Source organism: Kryptolebias marmoratus, linkage group LG20, assembly GCF_001649575.2.
Source record: "Kryptolebias marmoratus isolate JLee-2015 linkage group LG20, ASM164957v2, whole genome shotgun sequence".
In the NCBI taxonomy this organism is placed as follows: Eukaryota; Metazoa; Chordata; class Actinopteri; order Cyprinodontiformes; family Rivulidae; genus Kryptolebias; species Kryptolebias marmoratus.
This window is the reverse complement of record NC_051449.1, coordinates 5,341,420-5,367,115: the sequence shown is the minus strand read 5'-3', so window position 1 is coordinate 5,367,115 and position 25,696 is coordinate 5,341,420. Positions and strand designations below refer to the sequence as shown.

The 25,696-nt window shown below is 39.2% G+C and overlaps 1 protein-coding gene across 2 annotated transcripts in view; it reads right to left on the bottom strand.

The window, feature by feature from the left end:
• The window catches only part of LOC108232920 (retinal-specific phospholipid-transporting ATPase ABCA4-like), a 48,195-nt gene that overhangs the window by 4,444 nt on the left and 18,055 nt on the right, over window positions 1-25,696 (bottom strand). The window contains exons 9-44 of one of the 2 annotated variants that reach the window (XM_025004805.2): window positions 24,578-24,815; window positions 23,612-23,751; window positions 22,456-22,572; window positions 21,649-21,846; window positions 19,263-19,468; window positions 17,279-17,455; window positions 15,775-15,997; window positions 15,300-15,521; window positions 14,430-14,634; window positions 14,252-14,344; window positions 13,484-13,690; window positions 12,226-12,403; window positions 11,904-12,035; window positions 11,571-11,710; window positions 11,353-11,490; window positions 10,963-11,144; window positions 10,756-10,861; window positions 9,578-9,783; window positions 8,464-8,518; window positions 8,168-8,227; window positions 7,550-7,701; window positions 7,225-7,349; window positions 6,981-7,079; window positions 6,504-6,785; window positions 6,273-6,305; window positions 6,087-6,192; window positions 5,935-6,009; window positions 5,659-5,828; window positions 5,157-5,334; window positions 4,765-4,880; window positions 4,517-4,664; window positions 2,721-2,844; window positions 2,428-2,557; window positions 2,142-2,262; window positions 1,353-1,415; window positions 975-1,081 (exon numbers count right to left, since the gene is read on the bottom strand). In XM_025004805.2, the coding sequence (XP_024860573.1) occupies window positions 975-1,081; window positions 1,353-1,415; window positions 2,142-2,262; window positions 2,428-2,557; window positions 2,721-2,844; window positions 4,517-4,664; window positions 4,765-4,880; window positions 5,157-5,334; window positions 5,659-5,828; window positions 5,935-6,009; window positions 6,087-6,192; window positions 6,273-6,305; window positions 6,504-6,785; window positions 6,981-7,079; window positions 7,225-7,349; window positions 7,550-7,701; window positions 8,168-8,227; window positions 8,464-8,518; window positions 9,578-9,783; window positions 10,756-10,861; window positions 10,963-11,144; window positions 11,353-11,490; window positions 11,571-11,710; window positions 11,904-12,035; window positions 12,226-12,403; window positions 13,484-13,690; window positions 14,252-14,344; window positions 14,430-14,634; window positions 15,300-15,521; window positions 15,775-15,997; window positions 17,279-17,455; window positions 19,263-19,468; window positions 21,649-21,846; window positions 22,456-22,572; window positions 23,612-23,751; window positions 24,578-24,815 (5,252 nt within the window). The remainder of the gene's footprint in view (window positions 1-974; window positions 1,082-1,352; window positions 1,416-2,141; window positions 2,263-2,427; window positions 2,558-2,720; window positions 2,845-4,516; window positions 4,665-4,764; window positions 4,881-5,156; window positions 5,335-5,658; window positions 5,829-5,934; window positions 6,010-6,086; window positions 6,193-6,272; window positions 6,306-6,503; window positions 6,786-6,980; window positions 7,080-7,224; window positions 7,350-7,549; window positions 7,702-8,167; window positions 8,228-8,463; window positions 8,519-9,577; window positions 9,784-10,755; window positions 10,862-10,962; window positions 11,145-11,352; window positions 11,491-11,570; window positions 11,711-11,903; window positions 12,036-12,225; window positions 12,404-13,483; window positions 13,691-14,251; window positions 14,345-14,429; window positions 14,635-15,299; window positions 15,522-15,774; window positions 15,998-17,278; window positions 17,456-19,262; window positions 19,469-21,648; window positions 21,847-22,455; window positions 22,573-23,611; window positions 23,752-24,577; window positions 24,816-25,696) is intronic. The other variant, XM_017411054.3, reaches the window with a different exon arrangement.

Sequence of the window (25,696 nt, the reverse complement as noted above, 5' to 3'; positions counted from 1 at the left end):
ATATTAAAATTTATTTGTTCATTGTGTGCTATTAATGACCTATTCTAACAAGTCTTTGGAAATAAGTGTGCTTAGAACTATGGCATGAAAAGCAGTATCCATTCCTTTAAAATAAGCAGAACTTAAGTATTTATTAATGATAACTCTCAGCTCCAACCACACCAGCTTTTAGCACAATGTCTGTAAAATCGACTGGGTTAAAGCCACTTTTGTGTTTTCTAAGGTCCATTATCTGTGACGGACCTTAGAATTTGCTCCAAAAGTTAATCAGTTGTAAAGGTAGATTTTATTATTATTATTCTGAAGGTTTCCTTAAAATCAATCTAGTGATATCATAAATATTTCGCTAACACATAAATACAGTTAGCAAAAAAGTTCTTTTAAACAAAGATCTTCCATAATCTGTTAGCACTCAGAATATGATTTGGGAAATAGTCTCAGCTACTACCACAATGGCTGTAAAATTGACTAATTGCCATTTTAGAGTTTGCAATGTTGATTAGCAATGGCAGACATCTTGAATTAGACTGACTCCAAAAGGTAATCTATATCCAGTGATCACCTTCTGAAACTTTCATTAAAATCTGTACCAATGGTTCATGAAAGATTTTGGTAACAGACAAGCACAGAAACAGGTTTCTAAGATGATAAAATGCTTATAAAAGAAATGCTACAAAACAAAACTAGATTTGTGATTTTAAAATGTAATGTCCTATTAAATTCTTTTTTATTTAGAGCATGATAGTTTAGGTTTATAGTCGGCTAATTTTATCAGATGATGTCAGCCTGACCTTCCTCTGCTCACACTCTCTAACTCACTGAGCTGTTTCCAGCAGCCACCATCTGGAACTAGATAGATGAGCCACTGCAAAGATTTGTTTTAAACATATCTTTGGATGCATGCAGCCCTAAACAAGAGTTCATGTTGTGCTATCTAAACACAGGGACAACATTTTTTAATGAGCTTTATGTACCTGTAACCAGCCACAGTCGCCTCTCCGTAACTGACATCAGCATCACCTGTGAGCATTTTAAACGTTGTCGTCTTTCCAGCACCGTTTACTCCCAGAAGACCAAAACACTGAAAGGAAAAGAAAAAAGCAAACCTGATTGAAGGGACATATAAAAGAATAGTAATATGCAGAATGACATGAGAACAATAAAATCACTGTTCTCTGGTTTTGCTTTATCTGGAAGACGAAACAAGACCCGTGACAGTTATACGTTCTGTCTTCATTACTTCAAGAGCTGAAGCAGTCTGCAGGTTAATTCAAGCAAAGACAAAAAGCCAACTTGTGGGGAACAGAGAAGAGAGAAATAGATTTCAGTAGAAATGAACTCGGTGACTTCACCTCTCCTGCAGGGACTCCCACACAAATCCGGTCTACAGCTGCCCTCTTTCTGCCCACATACGTCTGTGCAGAGAAGGCAGAAAAACAACAACTCACTTTTTTGGAAAAGTACCATAAAAACAATGACACAAATTTAAAGAAGCAAAAATACAAAAACAAAAAAATATGACTTTTTGGTGGACTTAAAGAAGACATTCGACTGTGTTCCTAGGGGTATCCTGTGGGGGGTGCTCTTTGAGTATGGGATCTGGGGTCTGTTACCATTCAGTCCTTGTACAAATGGTGCAGGAGTCTGGTTCACATTGCTGACAGTAAGTCTGATCTCTTCTCGGTGAGAACTGGACTTTGCCAAGGCTGCCTATTGTCACGATTCTGTTCATGACTTTCATTGATAGAATTTCTCGGTGCAGCCAGGGGTGAAAGGGGTCCAGTTCGGTGGCCTCAGGATTCCTTCTCTGCTATTTGCAGATGACGTGGTCCTGCTGGGGTCATCATGCCATGTTCTCCAGCTCTTACTGGAGAGATTTGCAGCCGAGTGTGAAGCAGCTGGGATGAGGATCAGCACCTCCAAATCTGAGGCCATGCTCCTCAGTCGGAAAAGGGTGGACTGCTCCGGATTGTGGGTGAGGTGCTGCCTCAAGTAGAGGAGAATCTCTGGGTCTTTTTTTTTTTTTTTTTTTTTTTTTACTTGATGTTGCAATGGTACAGGTACCATTGCAGCATCAAGTATAATTTGAAATGGAGACATCCTGATAAGTTTGCAGACATGACTGAGTTGATGATTCTTACTTTGGAGAGATCCCTGATCTGCAGAATGTCCATCTTGCTCCCTCCGTCATAAATCCTCTGCCTCTCTGCTGCCACGTCATCATCCTCATCTTCTACTGAAACCTGCTTGTAGTCTGACAACCTGTGAAAAATATATAAATATTTGCAAAGATGCTTCAAGTAGAACAAATATGTACCAAATCAAACTTTAGCTTTCTGACCCTGAGTAAAAAAAAACTTTTCATGCTCAGATTAATGCTGATGTAATACTTTAATTGATCTGGTGTGTCTTTAGCCAGGCCATTACCAATGGTCCAAGAAAAATCGATACTGGATCAGGAGATTGAGAGTGAAGTACACAAAGCCTTCCACTGCCATGAAAGCAATGTTTTTCCCAACAAAATCCCACCGGAAAGGGTCCATTGTGTACTCTTCACCTGGAATAAACAAGATGTGTATCCACAAATTAACTAAACAAAAGATTCAAACAGTATAAACAGTTACTATTGAACTGCTCCAAAAGAAATGTGACATGACCTGGCTGTTCACAGTGAAACAGAAATAGAAATTTAACATGCAAAAGTGGCATGCGGCGCTTACCGAACCTGGCGTAAACATCAGTTACAGCCTGATTCATGGCCATGTCGATGAGGCCGCGGCCCAGGCAGAAGTGAGGAAACACCAGCAGACATTTCTTCAGCCACTCGTTGAAGGTCAGTAAAGACTGGCAACACAACACATTCATGTTCATAAACATTCGTACATATCTGGCAGATTCTGGTGAGTGTAAATGTTTTGTCCATTTGTAAGAACTGGGTTCATACAAAGTGAAGAGATGCTTGTTTATACAACACAAACCTACTAATGCTTTGGAAATATCAACATGGAGAAAGTATGGCTCAATCCACCCGCAGAGCTTCTCTCATGACTCATCCATTGTGGGAGAAATGGAGCGCAGATGTTCAGTGGAGAGAACCATCTGGTTACGAACCACCTCTATTTTTCCACATAGCGTGTCACAATGAGAGCGGCATCTGCGTCCTTTTCCTCAAATCTTTTTTAACGTCATTTTTCTTCAAACGCTCGACAGAAAATTATTTTCCCTGTCGTACATGCTCTGACTGTCCATGTTTCTGCCGTTTTCCTTCAGGCTGAGCTGCTTGGTTCTGCTCTTTCCTCTCCTTGGCTTCAGCCTCTCATCACACCTTATGCTGCTCCAGATGCAGCTCATTCATAAACAGTCTGTGTTTGCAGCCTCTATGCAGATATGAGCAGATCAGCAACATTTTGGCATGTCACGGCAGGCAAACAACAGCTGTAAATAATAACATCATTAATGAATTCAGTTCATCTTCTTTAATTTATATTTATAGATTCTGTGCATTCGCTCTTACTTTATTCTGACTCACTTTACAATCCTCAAAAGACAATTTTTCCTACTATTCACTTAAAAATTCAGTGTCTTTGCGCATAATTATATTAGTTTACGTTCAAACTTAATTTACATGTTCTTCCCTGCCAGGGTTTATGCTTTTTTTTTCATTTATTACATACTTGTTTGCCCTTCAGCCCTTAAAGCAGACTGTGGACCACATTTATTCTATTTAAGATTTTTGCCACTTGAAGGCATCCAAACATTCAGACAACAAAGTAAGCTTAAAAACCTTTTGACCTTTTAACAACTGGACCTAACAGAAAACCATATTGGCATTCATTTGCACTTCTGCTATGAGCTAATAGTACACCTATGTTAACATTACAGATCTGTAATCTGCACTGTTCCATTTGACAATTTAAAAATATTGAATGTTTAATTAAATTATTCAGAGAACTGAGTTTTATTGCATTATGACATGGGACTTTTGTGCTGCTGAAAGATAATTGTAAAATAAAGCTGTATTTTGTTATGCATGTGATGGTTTGCTTCTTTTCTCACCATTTGTTATTTCATAGGGATAAACTTACTGAGGCTTTGCACCTGTCGAAAAGTCTGTTTAAGTGTCATATTTTAACTCTCTGCATTTTTTTTATCCATTTGCAGAAATAAATCAGCTCCTGATGTGAATACAATGAGTTTTAGTGGCTCACCCTGTTGCATATGTAACATTTCTACCAAAATAAGGGGATATTTCAATAAACTCATGCTGAATTACTTACAAAGCCTTGTGGCACATAATTTTCTGCCAATTAAGCCAAAATTGATTGCTAAATGTCAGTGCCTGGTACGACTTTGATTCGAAGGCATGACTTTGCATTTGAGTCCTCTGCTACACACAATAAAAGCATCCTATTTAAAACAATTACCTATAATAGGACTAAAACATTTAGGGGAAAAAATATGAATAATACGTTGCCTTGGCTGTTCTTTTTAGTTTTTTTTTTTAACATATGATTACCCGATTGTTTTCAAAAAGTTCCAGAATGAAGGTGATGGCGCTGCTGTTGATGCCAATGAAGAGGTTGATGCAGGACAGGGACACGTAGGCCGTGCTCGGGACGTTGAAGACGTACGACATGGGGTACATCATGGGTGTCACGGACCACCTGAAGGAAGGAAAACAGACGTAAACTTTTTTCATATTTCAAGTTCAATTAACACTTGTGTTTTATGCTTCTTGTATCAGATATAACTGCTGTAACCTACCCATACAGAAGCAGCAGAGCTATTAGAGCTGGCAGGTTCGTTTGTGATGTGTAACATTTCTTATCAAAAGCCATGAAAATACCAACCACCATGGCAGTGCTGAGAGAGTAGTTTATCTGTGGAAAAATGAAGATAAAATATCAATATTGTCAAAAAGCTATTACATCTCAGAAGATCTCATAATATTGCATGAGTTCATCTATAATGTCAATTACAAACTTTGATTAAAACAGCTACAACTTCCTTCTCAGCATAAAATAAGTTGCTTAATTAGTAATAAGTTTATATCTGGCATGAAAGGAAGCAGGCAATAAGCATTCCTTCCATGCGTACTGGGTTGTAAGTTTTTTATTTCTTTCAAAACTACCTTTTTGTGTATTTTCCTCACTTACCATGTCCCAGAAGAAGTTGGTCACCCAGTAAACCAATGGACTGACCCCACTGACAAACTGCAGGTGCTTGGCCTTGGTCACCCGCTCCTGAATGAGGTAGAGGACAAAGCTGGCAGGGATGAAGGACATGGCAAAAATAACGCAGATTGCCACCACAGCATCAACAGACGTGGTCAACCTGAAGAAAAAAAAAAAGCAAATAAAATCAGTATAATCTGGATTACTTTACTTCAGTAGACAGAAACATGCTCCATGTGTACGTTTTGTTCTGAAATACTGCCGTGCAAGTGTGACGAACTGAAAGCTGCTGTCAAAGCTAATCATTTCTGAGGCAGTAACTTGAATTTGTAGGCTCTGATTAATTAGTAATAACAAAGAGAATAAAATTCCTTTTTGTGCCCCACACAGCAGTAAGAAAATCCTGTACTGTTTGAACTGTTTCGTGAATTTCTACATCATACCCAAAAGCACAAAATAAATATAAAGGTACACCATTACTCACACGGTGACTTCTGAAAGCTGCTCCTTTGTCAGATTCAGTGGGTGGTTGATGGCCGTGATCCCAAACTCAACAGGTCTGGCGGACGGAGGAAGGTAGGCTCGCAGAATTGCATTATTTGCCACATTCATGAAGGCGACCATGGCATGCCAGCCTTTGTTATTATACCATACCTAACAGACGAAAAGTTAAATGAATTTATTTCCCTACTGCTTAACTTGACAGTCACTATTAGATAGACATACAAGGGTTGCAAGAAGATCTGCCCAAAAATCTCACCTTTACATTAAACTCACTCTCCATGTTTCGCAAGAATGTACCAAACTCCCTCAGTGTAAGTCTGCTAAAGTGACCCTGTGAACAGAGGTGATCATTAAAAACTGACAGGAGACATGCTAAAGTCTGCAGTAAGTAACCAAAACCAGAATTACTCCGGTGATGTTGAGCATTCGTCCCAGTTGATGGAAGACATTCTGGACGTCTTTAATGTTCAGGTCCAGAACAGGAAGCTGTCCACCGACTGAGAGACCACCGTACCTGTTCAAAACAGACATTTACACTCAGCAGGATCATCTCAAAATAACAAGCACAGAAAGTAGGAGAAATAAAAGCATTACCTTTGTTCATTCACCCAGTATTTACTCTTCAAACTGTGACAAAAAAATTCATAAAGGAGAAAGGTAAATAATAAAACAAAGAAACTAAATTTTGACTACGTTTAAAGTAACATTTAAGAAGCTCCATCTGTGGATTTGTTGTTTTAAAGACATTTTGTTTATTCTGTTATGTGAACAACTTCTTCCTGTCCGCACGATTTGAACAGAAATGTAAACAACATTCCAACCTGCCTGGTTCTGATGAGGCTCGGATAGGTTTTGACCAGATAGTCTGAGATGTTCCGGTCCGTCAGGTCCAGCAGGACGTCTCCTGTGGCCTCCGCTCGCTGCCGAGGGGGCAGGCCTCCTGCGCCGACGGGACATATGGGCATCATGGTGAGCTTCTTACTGGTGCTGCACTGGCAGGAAGGGGACGGGTTCCGCTGGGTCCACTCAGGACTCTGTAAGATGTTCGCGACCACAGAGGAGACGTTGGGCTGCTCCCACTCTGAGATGCTGTTGTTGCAGGGCATCCTGAAGCAAGAAAAGAACGGAAAGAGGTAACCATTCAGGAGGCAGAAACAATGCAATCTTCAAAAACAACACCGTTTATCATTCAACATGTTCTATTTCTACTACTCTGATGAATAATCAAAGTTTTGTAGAGACTGGTTCACAAGAAAAGAAAACGGTAGGTCAGGTTTTATTTTGTCTTGTCTTGACACTCACCCTAGTGGTTCTCCTTGCATGCATCGTGTGCCCAGGCCAGGCCAATTTAACAAACGATTTATAAAGTGTTTCATTCTGGGATCAAACGGATGCTCATTGCTAAAGATGGTGAAAAAAGTGAAGATTAGATCCAGGTTGAACAGGCTGAGTAGACATCAATAAGCAAAACCCCTAACCGCAGCCAAAATGATTGTAGTTCAAATCTTTCAGAAAATATGTATCCGTATTTGGGTTACAGTCTGACCTGAAGAAGGTGAGCTGCTCTCCGTACATCCAGGGGGTCAGAGTCAGACTGGGATATTCTCCGAACGGAGGCACAATCAGGGTGAAGATCAGAGATATGAAGACAAAACTGGCAGGAAGGACAATCTGAAACCACATAGTCACAAAATAAAATGGAGGATGTTGAGAGATTTTAAGGCTAAAAAATTTATGAACAAAAGACTTGTTTGTGACACCTCAGAAACTTGACAGCTACAATTACATATTTAGAATCTATATGCCCCTTATCATCATAAAAAGCCACGTGGCATCACTAAAGCCCTCATTAGTGATTTTAAAGCCAGTACCTGAGCCAGGAAGTCTTTCTGGCTCCTCGTGGCGTGGTGGAATCTCTTCACCAGCAGAGCATGGAACTGCTTCAGGGTCAGAGTGGCACCTTTCACCTGTCTGGAGGCTTTTCCTGCGCTGCTGTCGGGCGTGTGGTTTACACCATTATGTTCTGTGAAAAATAAGAAAACATGCAGTAAATATAGAGGAAAAACAGCTTTAGAGGGTAGAAGAGAACACATTTTCCAGCTGCCTTAGAATAAGACCTACTGCTGAGACTTCTCACTTCAAAGCATCTGAACTTTGACTTTTTTGTCTCCAACACAAATAGGCAAACACACAAGTTTGATGCTAACAAAGCTTCGAGTTCCCGTCTTTTAACGTACAAACCAACCCTGTCAGAACTGGGCTACTGGAAATAAACAGACTCACGGGATAAATCAGGTTTAAAAGTACTTGTTTCAATAAAACTCACTCATATCTGTCTGTTAAACCTCACATTAAAAATAGGAAACACAACAGTTTAATTGATGAGAAGATATTTCCTCTGAATAATCTGGGTCTGGTGGATTCATTAAGAAAAAGAGTGGAAAAAAAGTATTGACTGAGTTCTGTTCGGTTGCTCTTTGCTTTCTGACCTTCATCTCCTCCTACACCAACTCTGCTGCCATTCTGTCTTCCCTGTAACATCCACTGCTCTAGAGGGGGGCAGAAAACACACACAGACTGCAGGGTTAAAACCACAGCACATGAACAGGCTGGAAAAGTTATGCAGCTCCAGCTCGGTTTATATTTCTACTATGGGATGTACAATGATTAGAGTAACAGGTACAGGCGTGAGGCGGAAGGATTAGCGACGTTAGAAAGACAGACCAGTAGGTCAGGAGTTTAATTCTAGGAAAAGGCCAAGCAGAATAGCAGTGGAGGCATTTACCAGCAGAGGTGGCATGATTTGCTGGTTCTCCTTCTGCTGTGACCTTTAGGAATATCTGTAAGAAAAAAGAAGTCTTCCTCAAACTTTGAAAACTTTGTATGCATGGAATAGAAGTTAGCTTTTAGTTTTGAAAATGGTCATTTTAGATCTACAGTAAAATGCAGTCATTTGTAAGTCTTTATTAGCTAAGCAAAACTTAAATGACATGAAACTAAAAACTAAACTACCAAACTAAAACTTTCAGGGGTGTTTGAAGATCAGTTTAATGTTTCATTTTCTTAATATGTGAAACTTCTACATGATACACCCTGTTTCTGTTTAATCAATTTTTTTTTATTTACATTTTTAACAAAGCAAATAGTTCCTTTCAGACCATTTCTCTTTTTACAATCTGCCCCTGTTGACATTTTGAATATAGAGCGTGATGAAGCTGCTAACTGATAGAAGACCATTTAAGGCATCTGAAGCTGGATAAAGCTTTAAAAAGGACTTCTCCTCACAAGTCCAAACAAACTCAAGCGCAAGACATTGTTTAAAGTTTTTTAATAGTTCAACTGTCCTTGAGGGACTTTGGATTGCTGCATTTTACCTTTTTTTTCTTCTTTTTTTTAAAGTACTAATCTATTTCGATTGTATGACCAGAAAAAGGACCAAATCTTTTTTTGTCACTGTGTGCAAAAGTTCAAAAGCATGTCACTTTACAGCATTGGATAACAAATTAAATAAAAATGTGCAAAAGTGAAGAAAAAAAAAAGAAATGTTCCTTGAAGGATTCAAAACAAACCTGATTATTGTGGTAACAAAAAATACATTATGACATTAAATGAAGAAATGGGTTTTGCTGACTTATAAAAGAAAACAAAGCTTGGGATGAAGTAAAAAAAACATTTTAGGAAGTCTTTCAAGGGTATAATAAAAACAATTTGAGGGCATAATTTCTTAAACAATAAGTCAAATATAGCTGAGTTATTAGGTAGAAAAAATAAAGGCGGTTCAATATTATTATCATCAATTAATGATCTGCCTTAGCCGGAGTTTTGTATGTAACTATGTTTCTTAGTTGCAGCATCAGAAACCTCTGAGTTTATCTTCGAATGACCGGCAGTGTGCCTACCTCTTCCAGTGATGTGTCAGAGATGCCGAAGCTGCTCAGACCCATGTCAGCAAGCGTCTCCTCCAGCTCCCGAAACAGACTAGCATAGGCTCGATGTTTGAAGCCCTTATTGGGGAGCAAATAGGTCAGCTCCTGTCCAATCGTCTCGATCAGCTTCGCCTCGGGGACGTGATGGTGGATGAGAGTGGTGATGTTGTCTACGTCCCCTGGAGAAAGAAAGAAGTTGCAGCTTTAGGAGCAAAGTTTTCCCAAATTAGCAGAAAGTGAGACGAGGAAAAAAAAACAGCTTGAAAGAATGGAAAAAGAGAGAAAGAAAGAAAGAAACAGGATAATTCAAGGGCGGAGAGGCAGGAGTAAATTTGCACTGAAAATCCTTGTGGTGTTGCATCTTAAGTAATATGTCCTCAGGCAGATGAGGAGGAAAAGACTCATGGGTCAACATCAGCTGTTAAATTATTAAGTTTGGAAAAAAGAAAAAAAATCTTTTTGAAATCTGTTTTGCAACTCAGATAAAAGAGAAAGTGATGGGAATTCTAACGAGTGCAAAAAAACACTGTTGCACCTTCACGTATCCTAACAGGTGTCTGCAGGGAGTCAATGTAGAACAGAATTAAATAGAATAGAATAGAATAGAATAGAATAGAATAGAATAGAATAGAATGCTTTAAAAAGCTTCAAATTGTCAAAATTACTGGGAAGAAAAGACATTGGAATTTTCTGTTGATTAAATTTTTCTTTTTCTTCAAATCATTTAGCTCTTCTTCCCTTTACAATTTAAAGAATAACCAACCCTTTCACTTTTTTCTGTGATATATACGCTGTAGTATATAATTATTGTGTTTTTGGGGCCAATTATAGCCCAGCACTAATTAAGACTCAGCAACATTTAAAAGTAACTTAATTACATTAAGTCTTAGCCAAAAAATAATAATTAAATTACATTTTGGCTTGGATTTAATATTAATCTATAAAATTAAAACTTAATCCTTTTAATATATCAAGGCAGGCCAAAATAACTTTAGCAAGCAAAAACGCCCTCTGAAATTAAAATTTAATCTAAATTCTAACTTTGTCTGCAATAAGATGGCAGATACCCAAAAAACAAAGATCTGCAGAAGGAGTTGCTTTTGAACTTTCAGTTAAAGGTGATAACGTAAACTCCGTAGACGTCCACCTACCGTCCAGGACTCTGTCCAGCTGCTGCAGCTGGTTCTGAGACTGATCTTTGTATTTGGTGCAGATGGAGCAGGAACAGGAGCAGTCCGAGGCGCAGTCACATTCATTCTGACAGGAGAAACAAGGAGGCTTTTAACTGTAAAATACAGCTGTTGACACAGCAGAACCAGAACCTCACAGCTTGTTCAGTATCACAGCTCTTCGCTCACCTCTCGCTTCCTGATGTCCTTCATACGGCGAACGAGCGTCAGATAGAAGCCGACTCCGAAGCAGTTTTTGAGGAAAAGGGGCGAGCCGCAGCAGTAGAGCTGCCCTTTGGAGATGATGGCGATGCGGTCGCTCAGCAGGTCGGCCTCATCCATGTGATGTGTGGACAGAATCACGGTGCGCCCTGAACCAAGGGAACAGTTTTATTTAAAAAAAGCTCATCTCCCTATTCACAAAGTGGTAAACACTACTACAGTTTCTCCTGTTTTACGGGACAATCTGGATTTTACATAAACCTCAAGTTTTAAAATGATGACTTCATATAATAAAATGTGAACCAAAATGTGTTAAATATGACTTTGATGCAGAGGTTTTTGGGGTTTTTTTCATACCAGTTCTGTATTTCAACAGGAGGTCCCAAATGGATCTTCTGGAATATGGATCCACTCCTGAGGTTGGTTCATCCAGAATGACGACCTTTGACCCTCCCACAAACGCCATGGCAACTGAGAGCTTCCTCTGCATACCACCTGTGAAGTGCAGGAGGTACGTGTTTAAAAGAGACCCAGATAAATTACCTCTTTCATAGAGAAAAAGACAAGTGGTTGACCTGAGAGGTTTTGAGCCTCTTCGTCTCTCTTGTGAGGCAGCCCGAGGTCCAGCAGCATGTTCTCCACTTCCATCTCCGCCTCCTCTTGAGTCCGACCCTTCAGAAGAGAGTAGAACAGGATGTGCTCCTCCACTGTGAGGCTGGAAAATAAAGACGGCAGCAGAAATGAAAAGGTTTACAGGAAATAAAAGAAAAAAGGAAAGAAGGAGAAAGTGTTGGACTGTTTTAAACTTTAAAAGCTTTAAAAGTATTTTAAATTTGAAGAAAGTGTGCAGACTTCTAACCATGATGCTCCCTTTTGTTTTTGTTCTAACATAATTAATTTGGACTTACTGGTTGAAGAGAATGTTGTGCTGCGGACACATCCCCATAGACGTGCGGATGATGTCAATGTCAGTTTTAATGTCTCTTCCATTGATGTAGGCTGTGCCAGAAGTGGGAGGGTAGAGGCCTGTCAAGATAGACCTAGGGAAAAATTAACGTTACAGGTTAAAGCTGCCACCCTCATTCAAGTTGGTTCTGAGTTAAAAAAAGGACCAATTTTTTAAAAAGTTTAAAAAGATTCTGTTGTTTTCTGTGGCCTGTTTTTGCCCGGAGGCCCAGATAAACCTACAAAGACTCTCAAATGTTCTAAATTTAAATTGAAAGTGCTTACAGTGTCGTTGTTTTTCCTGCCCCGTTGTGCCCTAAAAAGGATGTGATCTGCCCCTCGTAGAAGTTGATGTTGAGGCAGTTCACAGCCGGACGGGAACTTCTATCAAACACCTTCACCAGATCCTGGATCTGCACCCCCAGAACCAGTTCCATGGGGTCAGACTCAAAGAACAACTGGCCTGCAGGAGAAGGGAAAAGCATTAAGAGCTTTATCTCATTGACAGAAATGATTTATACAAGTTTTTAAATTTCCATTTAAATTATAATTTCACCTAATTAAAGTAACTTGTTTCGTTTACTTCAAAACTGAATATTAATACAGTCTTAAAAGTAAAAAAAGAAACTTTGCAAAAACTGAAAATAACTTTTTTGGGTTTATCTTTACTAGCTGAATATTTTCCACCTACATTTTTAGGTTATTTCCTTTTAACAAAACCAACATTTTCAGTTTGACCTCGACAGTAGCTCCAGTTAAATATATTGACAGATAAAACTACAGCACCAGTCAGACCAGCCCAGCCTTGAAGAGTTTTTATTGGCTGATTCTGTTTCAAAAAGCATTGGTACTACTTTATTTTAGAGGTCTGTACAGTATTCTTGTGACGCACACATACACACTCTTTAAAAGGTGATGTAAAGTCTTTATAATTTAAAAGCAGGGCTCTAAAAACACACTTTGGCATGCAAAGACAGAAAGAACAAGAAACCAGTACATAAATTATCTTTAAATATAAATGTGTAGGAAAAGTGTTGTTGCTGTCCTGATTCAGACTTTGTTACAAAAAAAAAGTCTTGTTTTCAGCAAAACGTGCCTTGGTTAAAATATAAAACAATCCCTCTGGATATGATGCATCCCATAGAAGCAAATAAATGCACATTCCTGCAGTATTCCTCCAGAAGATGTTTGCATTAACATCCTGTTGCCTCTGATTTTTTAATCCAGATCCCCAAAAAACGGGACCAAACAGAACCAGCATGCTTTCATTCCTGATTCAGATTGGCCAGGATTTCAAACTGATTGTTTTTGTAGGAACAACAACAAAAAAAACCCTGCTTGAATACAGTGACCACTCTTGCTCAAGTAATAAATCATGCTTTCACCTTCTTATTCCCGGCTGATATTCCCAGTCACTAATATAAGTTTTTCCCCCCTCTGTCCTGATGATCCAGCTGTTGTGTAATTCCCTCTGAGTCCAGCAGATGTCTCTAGAGTGTTCCCTACACGCAGTTTGAGTTGTGGTGTGTATTTTGGTCCTCGCCTTCTATTCCAGGATCCTGACCCTCCTCTTCCGGGTTTGGACTCTCCTCTTGTAGCCTCAGCAGCTCCTTTTCCCTCTCCATTCGTTCCCTCTTACTTTGGTGTTTGCACGTTTTCTTGCTGGCCGAGCCGTTACAGGTGTACATCTCTGGCGCAGTTCTGCTCTCGACATCCAACTCCTGGTTCCCTACTTCGGGTTTCTTGGAATCTGGAACAGACAAAAAGATACAAATAAGGATTTCCTGTCTTATTAGGAATGTCGACTCTACCAGCTATGATAGGCCTCTGAAATAACGGGGACATGATGGCCACTGTGAATTCTCAGCACTCAGCTTCCAATTATATTATTCTAAACATAGTTTAACCTGAAAATTACTTTAAATGTTACTTATATAAGGAACATTTCAAGCTCCTTTGATAAAAGAGCACCTGATCTTTTCTTTGTTTAAATGCTTTGCTGGCCAAGATGACTCACATGATGGCCCAATATTTAAAAGAGGATCAAGTTTTTGATAAGAATCAAGCTGACTTATTTGTCTTTTACTCAACTACTAGTTCAGTTTAAGCTCCAGGAGTTCATGAAGTGACAAAGAAGATTGCTTTTTTTTCAGGTTTTCTGGCTTCCTGTTCTGACTTATTTTGACCTTTTAAAATAACAGATGCTCTGTCTATTTAGCCTCTAGTGCATATTAAATCAAAACACAAGGGCTCCTCTGGCTAAAAGGACAAATTTCAAATCATAAAAGTGCTCTTCTGACTGCTGACTAACCTTGATCAGACATTTCTGTATGTGACGTAGTTGGTCTCTGCCAGTATGAGGGTTGAAGTGGGAAGTAGAATGGACGACTAATTCCGTACTGTCCTGTGGAGTAAAGATTTGCTTTAATATTCAGGTTTTTTTAAGCACAAAATAAACTGTTATCATTCAAAACAGTTGGCAGCCCAACCTGGGAACACATTGTCCAGGTACCAGGCCAGGACTGCATAGAGTACGGCGTCGAACACCATCATGAGGATGGAGGTGAGGAAGGAGTACGTGTCTTTTTCTAACGGGCTGGTCTGGATGTTGTTCCACTGCAGGCCCAAACCCTGCTCCTCATACCGCGACAGGTACTCGGTCCCAAAGCCAAAGGCCACCGGAGACAGCAAGCTCTAGGAGCAACAAACAGAGGAACAAAGAGTGTTCAGTTTGTTGCATAAACAGAGAAGCCTAAGTCATGCTTTCTGCCACTGTTATTGCACCATTATCAGCTTAGTTTCAACCATGACATGATGGGCAGGTTTTCCTAAATATGTAAAAATGAATTAAAATATAAATGTTTCAAAAGCTTGAGATCCTGTAATGACTGATGTGTGATTCTGTTGCACTTCTGCATTAATAAAAAATTAAATTTAAAAAACGAAATACTTAAAAACTATCAATCCTTGAAACCTCGACAGCATACTGCATTGCCACCTTGTGTGCCAAAGTTTTAAATAAAGATTTTGTGCTTTCTGTTAGCACTTAAAGTATGTGTTGAGGGTGACTATCAGCTACTGCCACGCCACATTTTAGCTCAATATCTGTAAAACTGACTGAGTTGTAGCCATTTTGTTGTTTGGCAGTGTTGATTAGCTGTGGCAGCCATCATCATGTTGACTCCAAAAGTTAATCAGTTGTAGTTGTATACCCAATAACTACTATCTGAGACTTTCATTAAAATACATCATGTGGCTCTTGAGATATTTTGCTAATAAACAAACAAATCTAGGCACAGACTGTTTACATTATTGCCCGCCTTTTACGGAGACCGGCAACAATAAATCACTAAACGTACTGCTGCCAGTTTGATGTTCTTGGTGATGCGGTCCTGCCAGGCGAAACACAGGATGTGTGGCAGATAGAAGGTGAAGTAGATGATCCCGCTGCAGGCAGCTGCCAGGTTGGCCTTGTTGAAGAACACGCTCATCAGGAAACACTGCATGATGGTGGCCACGGTGAAAGTCAGCAGGAAGAAGAAGACGAGCAGTGGGTCGCTGTAATTAAGCACTTTCCCACCCTGAAAGGAAATAAAATAGGATGTGACTAAACCTTAGGTGAGTTTAATTGCTGCTATTCATTACTATTGAATTGTTCATGCTTGGGAGGAAGTGAAGAAACAGAAAAGCTTCCATTTTTCTAATATCTTCCACAAGAGGGAGCTATTACTCCCTACAACACAGGAACCCTCTAAACCCCAAACAGCAGCTTTCACTTTCAGCTCAATTTCCTAATCTTATTTTTTTCTTTCACCTTTTTCCTATTTTCCTCACCATTATGATGGCGGTCAGCAGGGCCGTGCTCGCAGTCATCATGACGAAGCTGTCGATGAACCAGGTGTACCAAATGACCCCGCCGTCGACCCCCATGGCTTTGAAGGTCTCTTTGAGGCGCAGCTCTTTCTCCAGCACGATGCTCTTCACGGTCATGGACACGGAGTAGATCCAGGCCAGCACCATGAAGATGGGGAAGCAGCGGTTCAGTGTGATCATAAAGCTGCAGGTAAAAAAATGTGAAAATGAGGGGAGTGCAGGGTGTTCCAGCATGTGGCAGCTTTTCTTTTAACTAAAACCGAAGATTAATAAATAAACTTTAACAGTTTTTCATATGGAGCTGGAGTTTATTGACTAATAGTAAACTATTCACAGAAACCATAACAGACAGATCTGAGGTGGAATCAGACATCAGCTGAGAGAAACCTATTAGCTCTTGAATCACATCTACAGTGGAAAATGTTCCACACACAAGTAGCCCACACAGATAGTTAAAAACACATTAGAACAGAAAGGAACTGTGGCACAAAAGCTTTTAACTGCACGTACTTCGACTTCCGATGGCCTTTACTCACCAGGGGTCAGACACAAAACAGCAAAGTTAAAATCTTGCTTTTTAATCTTAATTACTCCTACATGATTGTTTTAATGTACTAACGGTCTAACATTCCAGGAAAGGAATGCATATTGCCCTCCACCTTTCATGCCCGACTTTTAGACTGAGGTCATTTTATATTGAGAAGGGATGGAGTTGCTGACACTAGTAGTATAGTTTTGTAGTCTGTTTTAATCCCAAATAATAAATTTGCACCTTTTTCTGCAGTATTAACTTGCAGTTTGGTCTGCTTTTTACAGTTTAGTAGAGATAAGTGCATCACATCATGCTGCAATCCTTTTTGTTTGGATAGTAGAAGAGGACCATCATTAATTTCTGATATTGTCTATTTTTGTTTTTCTGTTTTGACTGAATGTTAAGCCTCTCACGGTTTAGGGATTACAGTCACAGATATTGTCATAGTTAGGGTTATGGTTAGGATTGAATCTGCCTCAGTCCAACATTGCAACATACAACTACACAGCTAAAATTTTATATAATGGCATTTAAACATATAAATGGTTTCAACTGGGAAAATAAATTGTAACCATTTACAAAAGTATGCAAAACCAAAAAACAAAAACATGAGTGCATATTTTTAAAATGAAAAACCCAACTTGAAAACAATGCTAGTTTGGATATCCGAGCTGGTAAAAACAATTGTTTTAAAAGAAAAAAAAAGTAGAATAAAGGCCTTCTTACTATCTTGTTTCCTGCTGGTTCATTTGTTCAGCTGGGTCGGTAAAGACTACTTACCATTCAGTGGTGTCTTATCTACTGTAAATAAACTTAGAATAAATGAGCTCACTGAATTCTTTCACCTTGTTTCAGGAAACCTGTTTGAATGCATCCATTATGCAAAGTGTAGTAATACCAGAACTAAAACTACACAACCACAGGTCAACTCACAGGTCATCCACATAACAAGGATATGGCATCTGCTGGACGTAGACCCCGAGTGGCCGATCATTGTTCGTGTGAAGCTTGATAATCCCGTGTTCGATCATGTCCTGCAGGTAAGCGAAACCGCCCCAGATGTACCTCTGGTCCTCCATGGGATCCGCTCTGGGACCAGGATCCCAGTACCTGAAACAGGAAAACAAAACAAAAAAAGGGAGGAATAAATGGGATTGAATCTTCCTGAAATCGTGTTCTTTTAAAAAAAAAAAAAAAAAATCTTTCATGACGTTGACATTTTATAAACAGTTACTGTAAGCCTTTGCTTTTGTTTGTTTTTTTCATTGTTGTTTAAAATCCCGACCTTAAACTTTACCCAAATATTTGTAACGAAAAATCATCCTGAATCCAAAGACTCTTAAGCCGCATGTTTGTATGTTGCGTTTACTTAAGAGGATAAGTTTGAGTCAGAGCTTGGTTACAATCTGATTATTCAATTGTGCAGCAGAAGCAGGACTCCCACTGGGTCCATTACAGCCTGCTGGTCTGCTGTAAACAGCTGAAAGCGCCTGAACGCACCATGGGGCTATTGATAAAATGTCTGCTCAGAATGAGAAATAAAAAAATGCATATAAGTGGTGCTGATGGGAGAATTAAAGAGCAGGTAATGACTTCATGTAAACCACCAGTAAACTTTACAAGACACTGTTCAGATGTGTTTGTAATCTTTCTCGGGCGATTTGACCACAAGCAGATAGCTCTGATTGAGAACATTCACACCTGGCGGTTAATGCATACGACACAAAGTTTTTACAATTGAAAGTCAATTACCTGCTCTGTATGCAGATGATCAGTGTGACAGCAGGTGTGCCGATGTTTTTGTAAAAATTGCATCACATTCAGACATCTGAACTATATTATTATTTTTGATATTAACGCAGTTCAGAGCCATCTGAGGCACTGTTTTGTGCAGTTATCTCTTAATAAGCTTAATTAGGCTACCTAACTGTGTCAGAGTAAAGACAGAAGATTTTAACCCATAAACCTCCATGGTGTGCTGTGTTTAATCAGGTGATTATAATGAGACGTAATGCTGCTCAGACCAAAGGCTTAATATGGATATTTTCTCTGACGTGAACCCTGAAGTTAAAGCTGGAATGGGACCAACCCTTCCCTGTTGGCTGGTTCCAGCACAAGTTTTAAGATGGGATATTGCTGTTTGTAAAATAATAAAAAAAAAAAACTTTGTGTGTCTTTTGTTTTTTTCAGGTGCTGACTTGTTAATTCAAGTAGTATTTTTCAAGCAGGTTTAGCTGGATTTAGTTATTTCGTGATTTAAAAAAGGTCATGATTGTTTGTGATGAGAGTAGGCGGGACTTAAAGCCCCACATTCTGAAGATGCTGGTTACAAAAATACAATATGGCAGCATCTATAAAATGGTTCCTGCTGGCTTCAATTCCCAACAAAAGAAGATGGGAACTCTTGGTCTATCGATATAATATGTGTATGGCTCAGACCATTATTCTGTTATTGACACGGCACATTATAGCTTATAGTGACCACAGAGGGTCCTATCAGCTCTACAACAACCAGAATAAACTTTAAACTGAAGAGAAACATACAATAAAATCCTGACAGAAAGGACATTTTTATTGAAAGGAATTCTGAAAAACAGTTTATTGAGACTTTTAGCTACAAAAAAAGTTCCTAAAATGTCTGTCTATTTGTTTTAAATGAGCCTGGGACTGAGCAAACCTTTTTTTATGCGTAGACGTACACGTGTCTGGCACCATGTCAGTTCAGCAGGATGTCCGAAGTGTCAACTAACGCTGATCGCAAATGTATTAAGTGCAATCTGACTGCAAACCGATCATTCAGGATGGAATAAACAGCCTTTTAATAAACAGCCGGGGAGGAATGTGAACAAGTCCAGCACATTTATAAGCTGCCTCATTAATGCATTCTTTAAAAAGCATCCACGCAGCTCTTACTGACCTGTCTTTGATCTTGTTGGTCCGCTCCACTGCATCGATGTCCATCCTGATCTTGTACTTGACATGCTGAGGGACGCTCGCGGTCCATGGATACATGTCCACGAAGACCACGCCGGCCCAAAACTTGTTCTCCTCCAGCAGGTGCAAGGCCTGATGGATCATCTGGGACTCATCTGTGTAAGCCACAAACTTGTCCAAACTAATGCACTGCAGACAGACACATGGAGGACACAAAGCTGAGGGTTTGGCAGGTTCACTTTCAAAATAGGCTGTCGTGTTGGGAGGTTGTTGTTTTTTTAGATGGCAAAAATCTATCTTTTCTACGTTTTATCTTTAGCTTTTTGTGCTCTTTAGCTTTACAAAGAAATGAATGCTGTAGCGACATTTTTGCCCTTGTAATCTACAGCAATTACTCTGGAGTGAAGCAATCAGTAGACTTTCATCGAATCATTACAGCTTTCAGTCGAGGCAGTTAAAACAAATCATTTAATTAAGATAAAGTAATTTCACGAGCTAACATATTTACAGAGGATTTTTTTTTTTCATTTTACTTGGATGCTGATCTCCTGTGAAGTCAATGATAGCCTGAAGTCTGGAAATCATGGCTAATTACTGACACCATCCAATGTGTTTCTGCAACGTTTGGCATGCAGAGCAGAATTTATCCTTTGTCATCTCATCAATAAACACCAGTGACCCAGTTTCAGTGGCAGCTATACATTATGTTTAACAAATGATGTGCTACATGCTCTCCTTTCTTTTCTCACATCCTCCTTGTGTTTTTCTTCCCAACAGTCTGGTAAAAGATAACCTTAGCTTGATTATGTCAAAGAATCTACTGTATCTTCACTATAAAGCCCGACTAGCTTCACTGTAAAGTCTTACCAAGTATGAGTCAGGTTTTTTTTCTGTTTTGGAGATAAACGCTGTGTTAAAATCCTAAATTATTGCTGTCTTTGACATTCATGTTTCTGTTTCATAAAAAAAAAAATCTTACTTAAATAAATAATGTAAATATGTTTTTCTTCATCAAAGAATTTGATAGTTTCACACATATCTGGCTACTGTTTGAACAAAACAGTTGCAGCTCTGCCCCATATCAGCCTAAAATGAGTTTAGCATGAAAGGCAGCGGTTAATATGCATTCCAAAAGAGGAATGCCAGTCCTTTTAATTGAGTTGTGCATTCACGTCTAGTCCAAATGTTGTTGTGCTCAGTTTCTCTGTAGAATTTTCGTCTGTGTGACGCTTTACTTATTTTCTTTATTAAACTTTACATTTTTGTTTTCCCGTCTGCGCCTGGAGCCTCGTCTAGATTCGGGTCCTCCTCACCAGCACAAAATACAACTGAAACTCTGCACGACAAATCCAGGAAACCGAGCTGGCACCGAAGGAAGACTAAAATAAATTAGCTCTCCCGACAGCATTGTGCGTTTTCCACAGAAGTCTTTTTCTCAAAAGGAAATGCTAGCCACGTTATTCAGGTGGCGGAGACAAACACAATCCTGGTTCATATTAACACACAGTGCATGCAACTCTCACACAATGTTGTCTGAAAAATATACAGAAGATCCCATCATGCACGCGTGCATTTGTCCAGCTCTTCACACTCCTGCATACACAGTGTCTAACGCTTCCTTTCACATTACTGTAGAAAACAGTGAATGCGCTCACAGAGAGCTGAGAGCCGCTTCCCATTCATCCTTAGGGGAACATACATTCACAAAACAATAATGCTCTCTCAAAGTCGGACTGAGGAGAAAGAGCCTCAGTAATACTCCTGTTCGAGTGGGCGTTTAGTATGAGAAACACTCCCCAGACAGAGTGAGAGGACCAGGAGCTAACTGCATGTCCAGGACTGGGTGACAGCTATATCTAATTGGCTAAATTGATTGGGTTTGTTTGCAGGAATCTGAAGGATCTTGGAGCTGAACTTGGCGACAAAAGACAGATGGAGATTTCTGCAACGATAGGGGGGGGCTTTCCAAAAGCACAGTCCTTGACCTCCTTTTAAATGAGACTAGAGAGGAGAAAGGGAAGTGTGAGTGATTTGTCCACTTTTACAAAGAAGCGCACAGGTGCCGAGTCGTACAGTGAACCAGCTCTGAGCTCATGAGGAGGGTGACTCATTCCCACCTACTCTCTACTTTATCACCATCTCCACAAAGGAGACGAGGGAGGAAGGTGACAGCGCACTTGTTCTCTTCACCTTTCAACCTGACGGACGAGAGAGAAGCTATAAAGCTGTGCTGAGTGGTTTCATCTGTCTCAAAAGGCCGAGCTGCAATCTGCAGGGCGCAGACCTGGCTGACTGATACTGGTGTCTGTACCAAGAACAGTGTTTATTTAAGGACTGAGGCAGGGAATCACAGATGACAAGTTCCTTACCTCTCCGTATTGATTGAACATTCGTACAATCTGGTCAGTGATGTTAAAAATATTCCTCCAGTCAAGGTTTGGCATTCCTTCCTCCCTCTTGTCTTCTAGTCCGTTGTGTAGAAAGTTAAGAATATCTTTAGTGGTGAAGTCCGTTTCAGCCAAACTGTTGTCTATGAAATGCATCACTGTTGGGTTCCCCAGTGTATCCTGCAAAGATGTACCTTCAAATTAGCCATATTTCATTGATAAGAAAGAAAAATACCCCTGATTTTAGAGCATAAATAATTGGTTTAAAAATAGAAATCTAAAGAAATTTTTCACTTTGTAAAAAAAAATCTTGTTTTTCAAGCAAAAAGGTTCCAAACATGGTTGCATTTAGACCAAACATTCAAAATAGCTTTGCTAAACGTGAGGTTTTTGAAGTTAGTTATTATGTAGAAAACAAGTTTGTAAGAACTGGGGGTGCTGAGGGTGTTACAGCATCCCATTGTGAATGACAAGAAAAAAAATGTTGAAAATACGAAATATAGGAATGAATAAGTAAACAAACAAAAAACATATCTCATACTGTTATGGAAATTTATAATCCAGTTAAATATTTTTGATACTGATAAAAACTGGGGGAAATTAGGGTTCTGTTTACTCAAATTCTTCTGTGGGTCCTACAGTTTGTTTTATCACAGCACCTCCTATATAAAACACATTTTTATTTAATTGTTTGATATTTTTTGCTATATGCTAGTATTTAGTCTTGGTAGAAATCAGTATACATGCAGTCATGAGGGAAATGGTGTGTGTTACGTGCAGTATTTGTACCCTGATCATGTTCATCTGAACGCTGCTGTGGAAGAAAGCATAGAGCTGAGGTCCCACCTCCTCCCAGGCCTTGGCCATGTTCTGGAGCCTCTCGAGCTCGTCAAATGTAGCGTTGGCCTGGATACACAAAATACATACATCAGCACACCAGAAAAAAAGCTACATCAATGCATAGTGCTGTGTCTTGTGCTAATAATGTTAATGAGTCAAAAACAATGTGACCATTCGAGAGCAATTTGTAGTGGGATATTTAAAGTTTGCAGCAGTAAAAGAGACTAAAAGTGGTTTCCCTGTCCCCGAGCAATTTAATCACACTAATAAGGAAACTAGCATTCTTTGAAGGAACGCATATAAACCGCCACGTTGCATTCCAAATATTTAAAATTCATATCTTGTGACTTTTGGCATCTACCACACCAATTTTTGAGCTCATTATTTGTCAATCTGACTGAGTTGTAGCCATTTTTTATGTTCGTTTAGGCTGAATAGCCATGCCAGACATCTTGAATCAAGCTGATTACAAGAGTTAATCAGTTGTAGAGTTTCATTAAATTCCATCCAGTGGCTCATGACATATTTTGCTAACAGACATACTCCAACAATTAATGCCAAAGTCTTAATTAAACGGTGGCGGGCATGAATTAAAAATAAACTGTTTTATTATCTTGAACAAGAAACTTTTTTACATCAATCCAGCTTTGACACCGTTCACTTGGAGCTTCTAAGGACTGTCGGCTGAGATCTTAGCAACCCATCAGTTTACCTCACCTAACATATCAAATATAATTTTGCTTAAATAACATAGATAACAAGAGTCACATATGATCTTTAGGCTTTAAGTCTCATTGGAGCAGCTCCTCCTGAAAGTTAAATGCGTTACGTGTAAAAACACATTTCACCTGACAGATCTTTTTACCCTTCAACTCCTGCACCCACACATTCAATTTATTGTTTAATCCGTTCCTCCCTTTTCCCTTCCCTCGCCCTGCAGACCTTCAACCCCCATCTCGTTGCTCTCCTTTATGCCTGCAGTCAGCTCGTTTCACAGAGGGGTGGAGGTTTGAGCACACATAAGCAGGGATTGTAAGTGCGTTGTTAAAAAAAATAATAATAATAGAGAAAGTGAGAGGTGAAGGCTGGAGGTGGGGGCTCTTACACTCTTTAATATCTTGCGGGCGGCCGGGGAGTCGGGCGTGTACAGGATCTTTCCCATCAGCAGGGGTTTGACTGAATTCCACACGATCTTTGTGACAGGGTTGGACTCTAAGGTCTGCATCAGGGAATTGCAAAAGGGAGCTAAGGGTGGAGAAAAAAACAAAAAAATGCTCACAAAAGCAGAATGTAGAAAGAATTAGAAATAACTATTATTCCTTATGTTGACACTACAAAATCAATATATTTAATTCAGCTAATAAGAAAACCATTTAAATGTGAAAAATTAAGTTTTAGGTAGTTCTAAAATAAACCATTTATGTACTGTTTATATGTAGGAAACTTTACCCTCATTCAACAATAAAATCTGCAAAACTACAGCTATTTTTTTTACTATTTAATTAACACCTATTTCCAACTAAGTTAGTTCAGACAGAAAATGAAAATACAAGACTTGTCTAAATTTGTATCTTTCTTAAACTTTGAGATTGGCATAAAATGCAAATTAAAAACATGTTAGAAAAACTGCACGTGGAAATTAGCGACAGTTAATATTAAAAGGCGAAAAAAATGAATTAACTGTCATCGCAAATTTAATTGGCGGGAGCATTTTTAAGTCGATGTTTAATTGCAGCCCTTTTCTTATCTCTTCTTGCCCACGACAGCTGTGAAATGACAGAGTGCAATGACGCAGCTACTAAATGGATCTTCTAGCATTTTGTGTTTTTAAAAGCTGTTTTCAAAAACGAATGTATTTTTTTACTGAAACCTTTAAGTCAAAATGGGTGAGAATATTTTTAACGTGCTCAGAAACAAGTCCAAATATGGTTAGCGTCATATCTAACATCTGTAAAGTAATGTAATGTAAATTAATATTGAATTATTAGCAGTTTGTGTATTGTCAGTCTGTTAATGAAATGTTAGCATTACAGCACACAGAGGTGTTGGAGTTCAGGACTTCTTTACTTACTGGCAGTGTCGTCGTAAACGTAGTTGTGACTCTTGCTGCCGTTGACCCCCAGAAACACCTTATAGTTGTTGTCTTCGTACCAGTTGAAGGACAGGACCCTGGAGCCCCCTCCCTCGGGGTATCCGCAGAAGAGGTTGGACACGCTGGACATCAGCTGGGTGAAGGTGGAAGGACCTCCGGCTCGGAACAGAGAGGACACCACCTTCAGGAGCTCCTGAGAGCTCTCCTGTTTCAACAGCTGCGCGAGACGCAGAAAGAAGGTCTGGTTGTTGGTTGTTTTTAGTCCTGATTGTGTGAACGCTGTGTGTGGAGCTTTTAGCTACCCTTCTGTTACTGTTAACTATCCTTTTTCCACTATTGGCTAGCCTTTAGCTACTTTAACCTGCTTGAGTGGATGATGACATTTATGATGCTTTTAGCTAACTTTTTGCTATTTTTAGCTTTTACCTACTGTTCTGCTATTTTAAGCTTTTAAATTTTAAATTTATTTTAGCCTTTTACTAGTTTTAGTTTTTAGCTAGTCTTTAGCTACTTTTAGCTAACCTTTTATTACTTTAGCTTCTAGTTAGCTTTTTGCCATTTTTAGCTTGCCTTTAGCTACTTTTAGTTTTTGGCTGAACTTTTGCCTCTTTCTGTAGCTTTTAGCTAGTGTTTTGGCCTTTAACTTAGATTTTGCTATTTTTACTTTTTAGCTCACATTTTGCTCTTTTGAGCTTTTAGCTGGTATTCTGCTTCTTTTAGTTTTTAGCTAGTGTTTTGCTTTGTTTTAGCTTCAACAACTCACTTTAAGGAAGGCCATTTAGCTCTCACACTGCATGTTCACAAAAAAATGCACCATCTATTTACATTTTTAAACAAATATAAATCCACCTTCATGCTTCGTGTGTGTTACAGGGTTTTGCGCTTTTAGGTTTCAGCCCCAGGGGTGGAAATTAAAAATTTTGTCCACCAGCCACTATCGCTGGTGGACAAAATTTTAAGTTACCAACAAGTCTTTAACTGTTTTTATTCCTCTCATCATGGACAACAAGTCCTGTGAATTTGGAGACATTTGTTCTTTTTTTGCAAAAGTTACCAGGGGGAACCAAATATTTCAGCCGTCTGAAATATTCGGTTCCC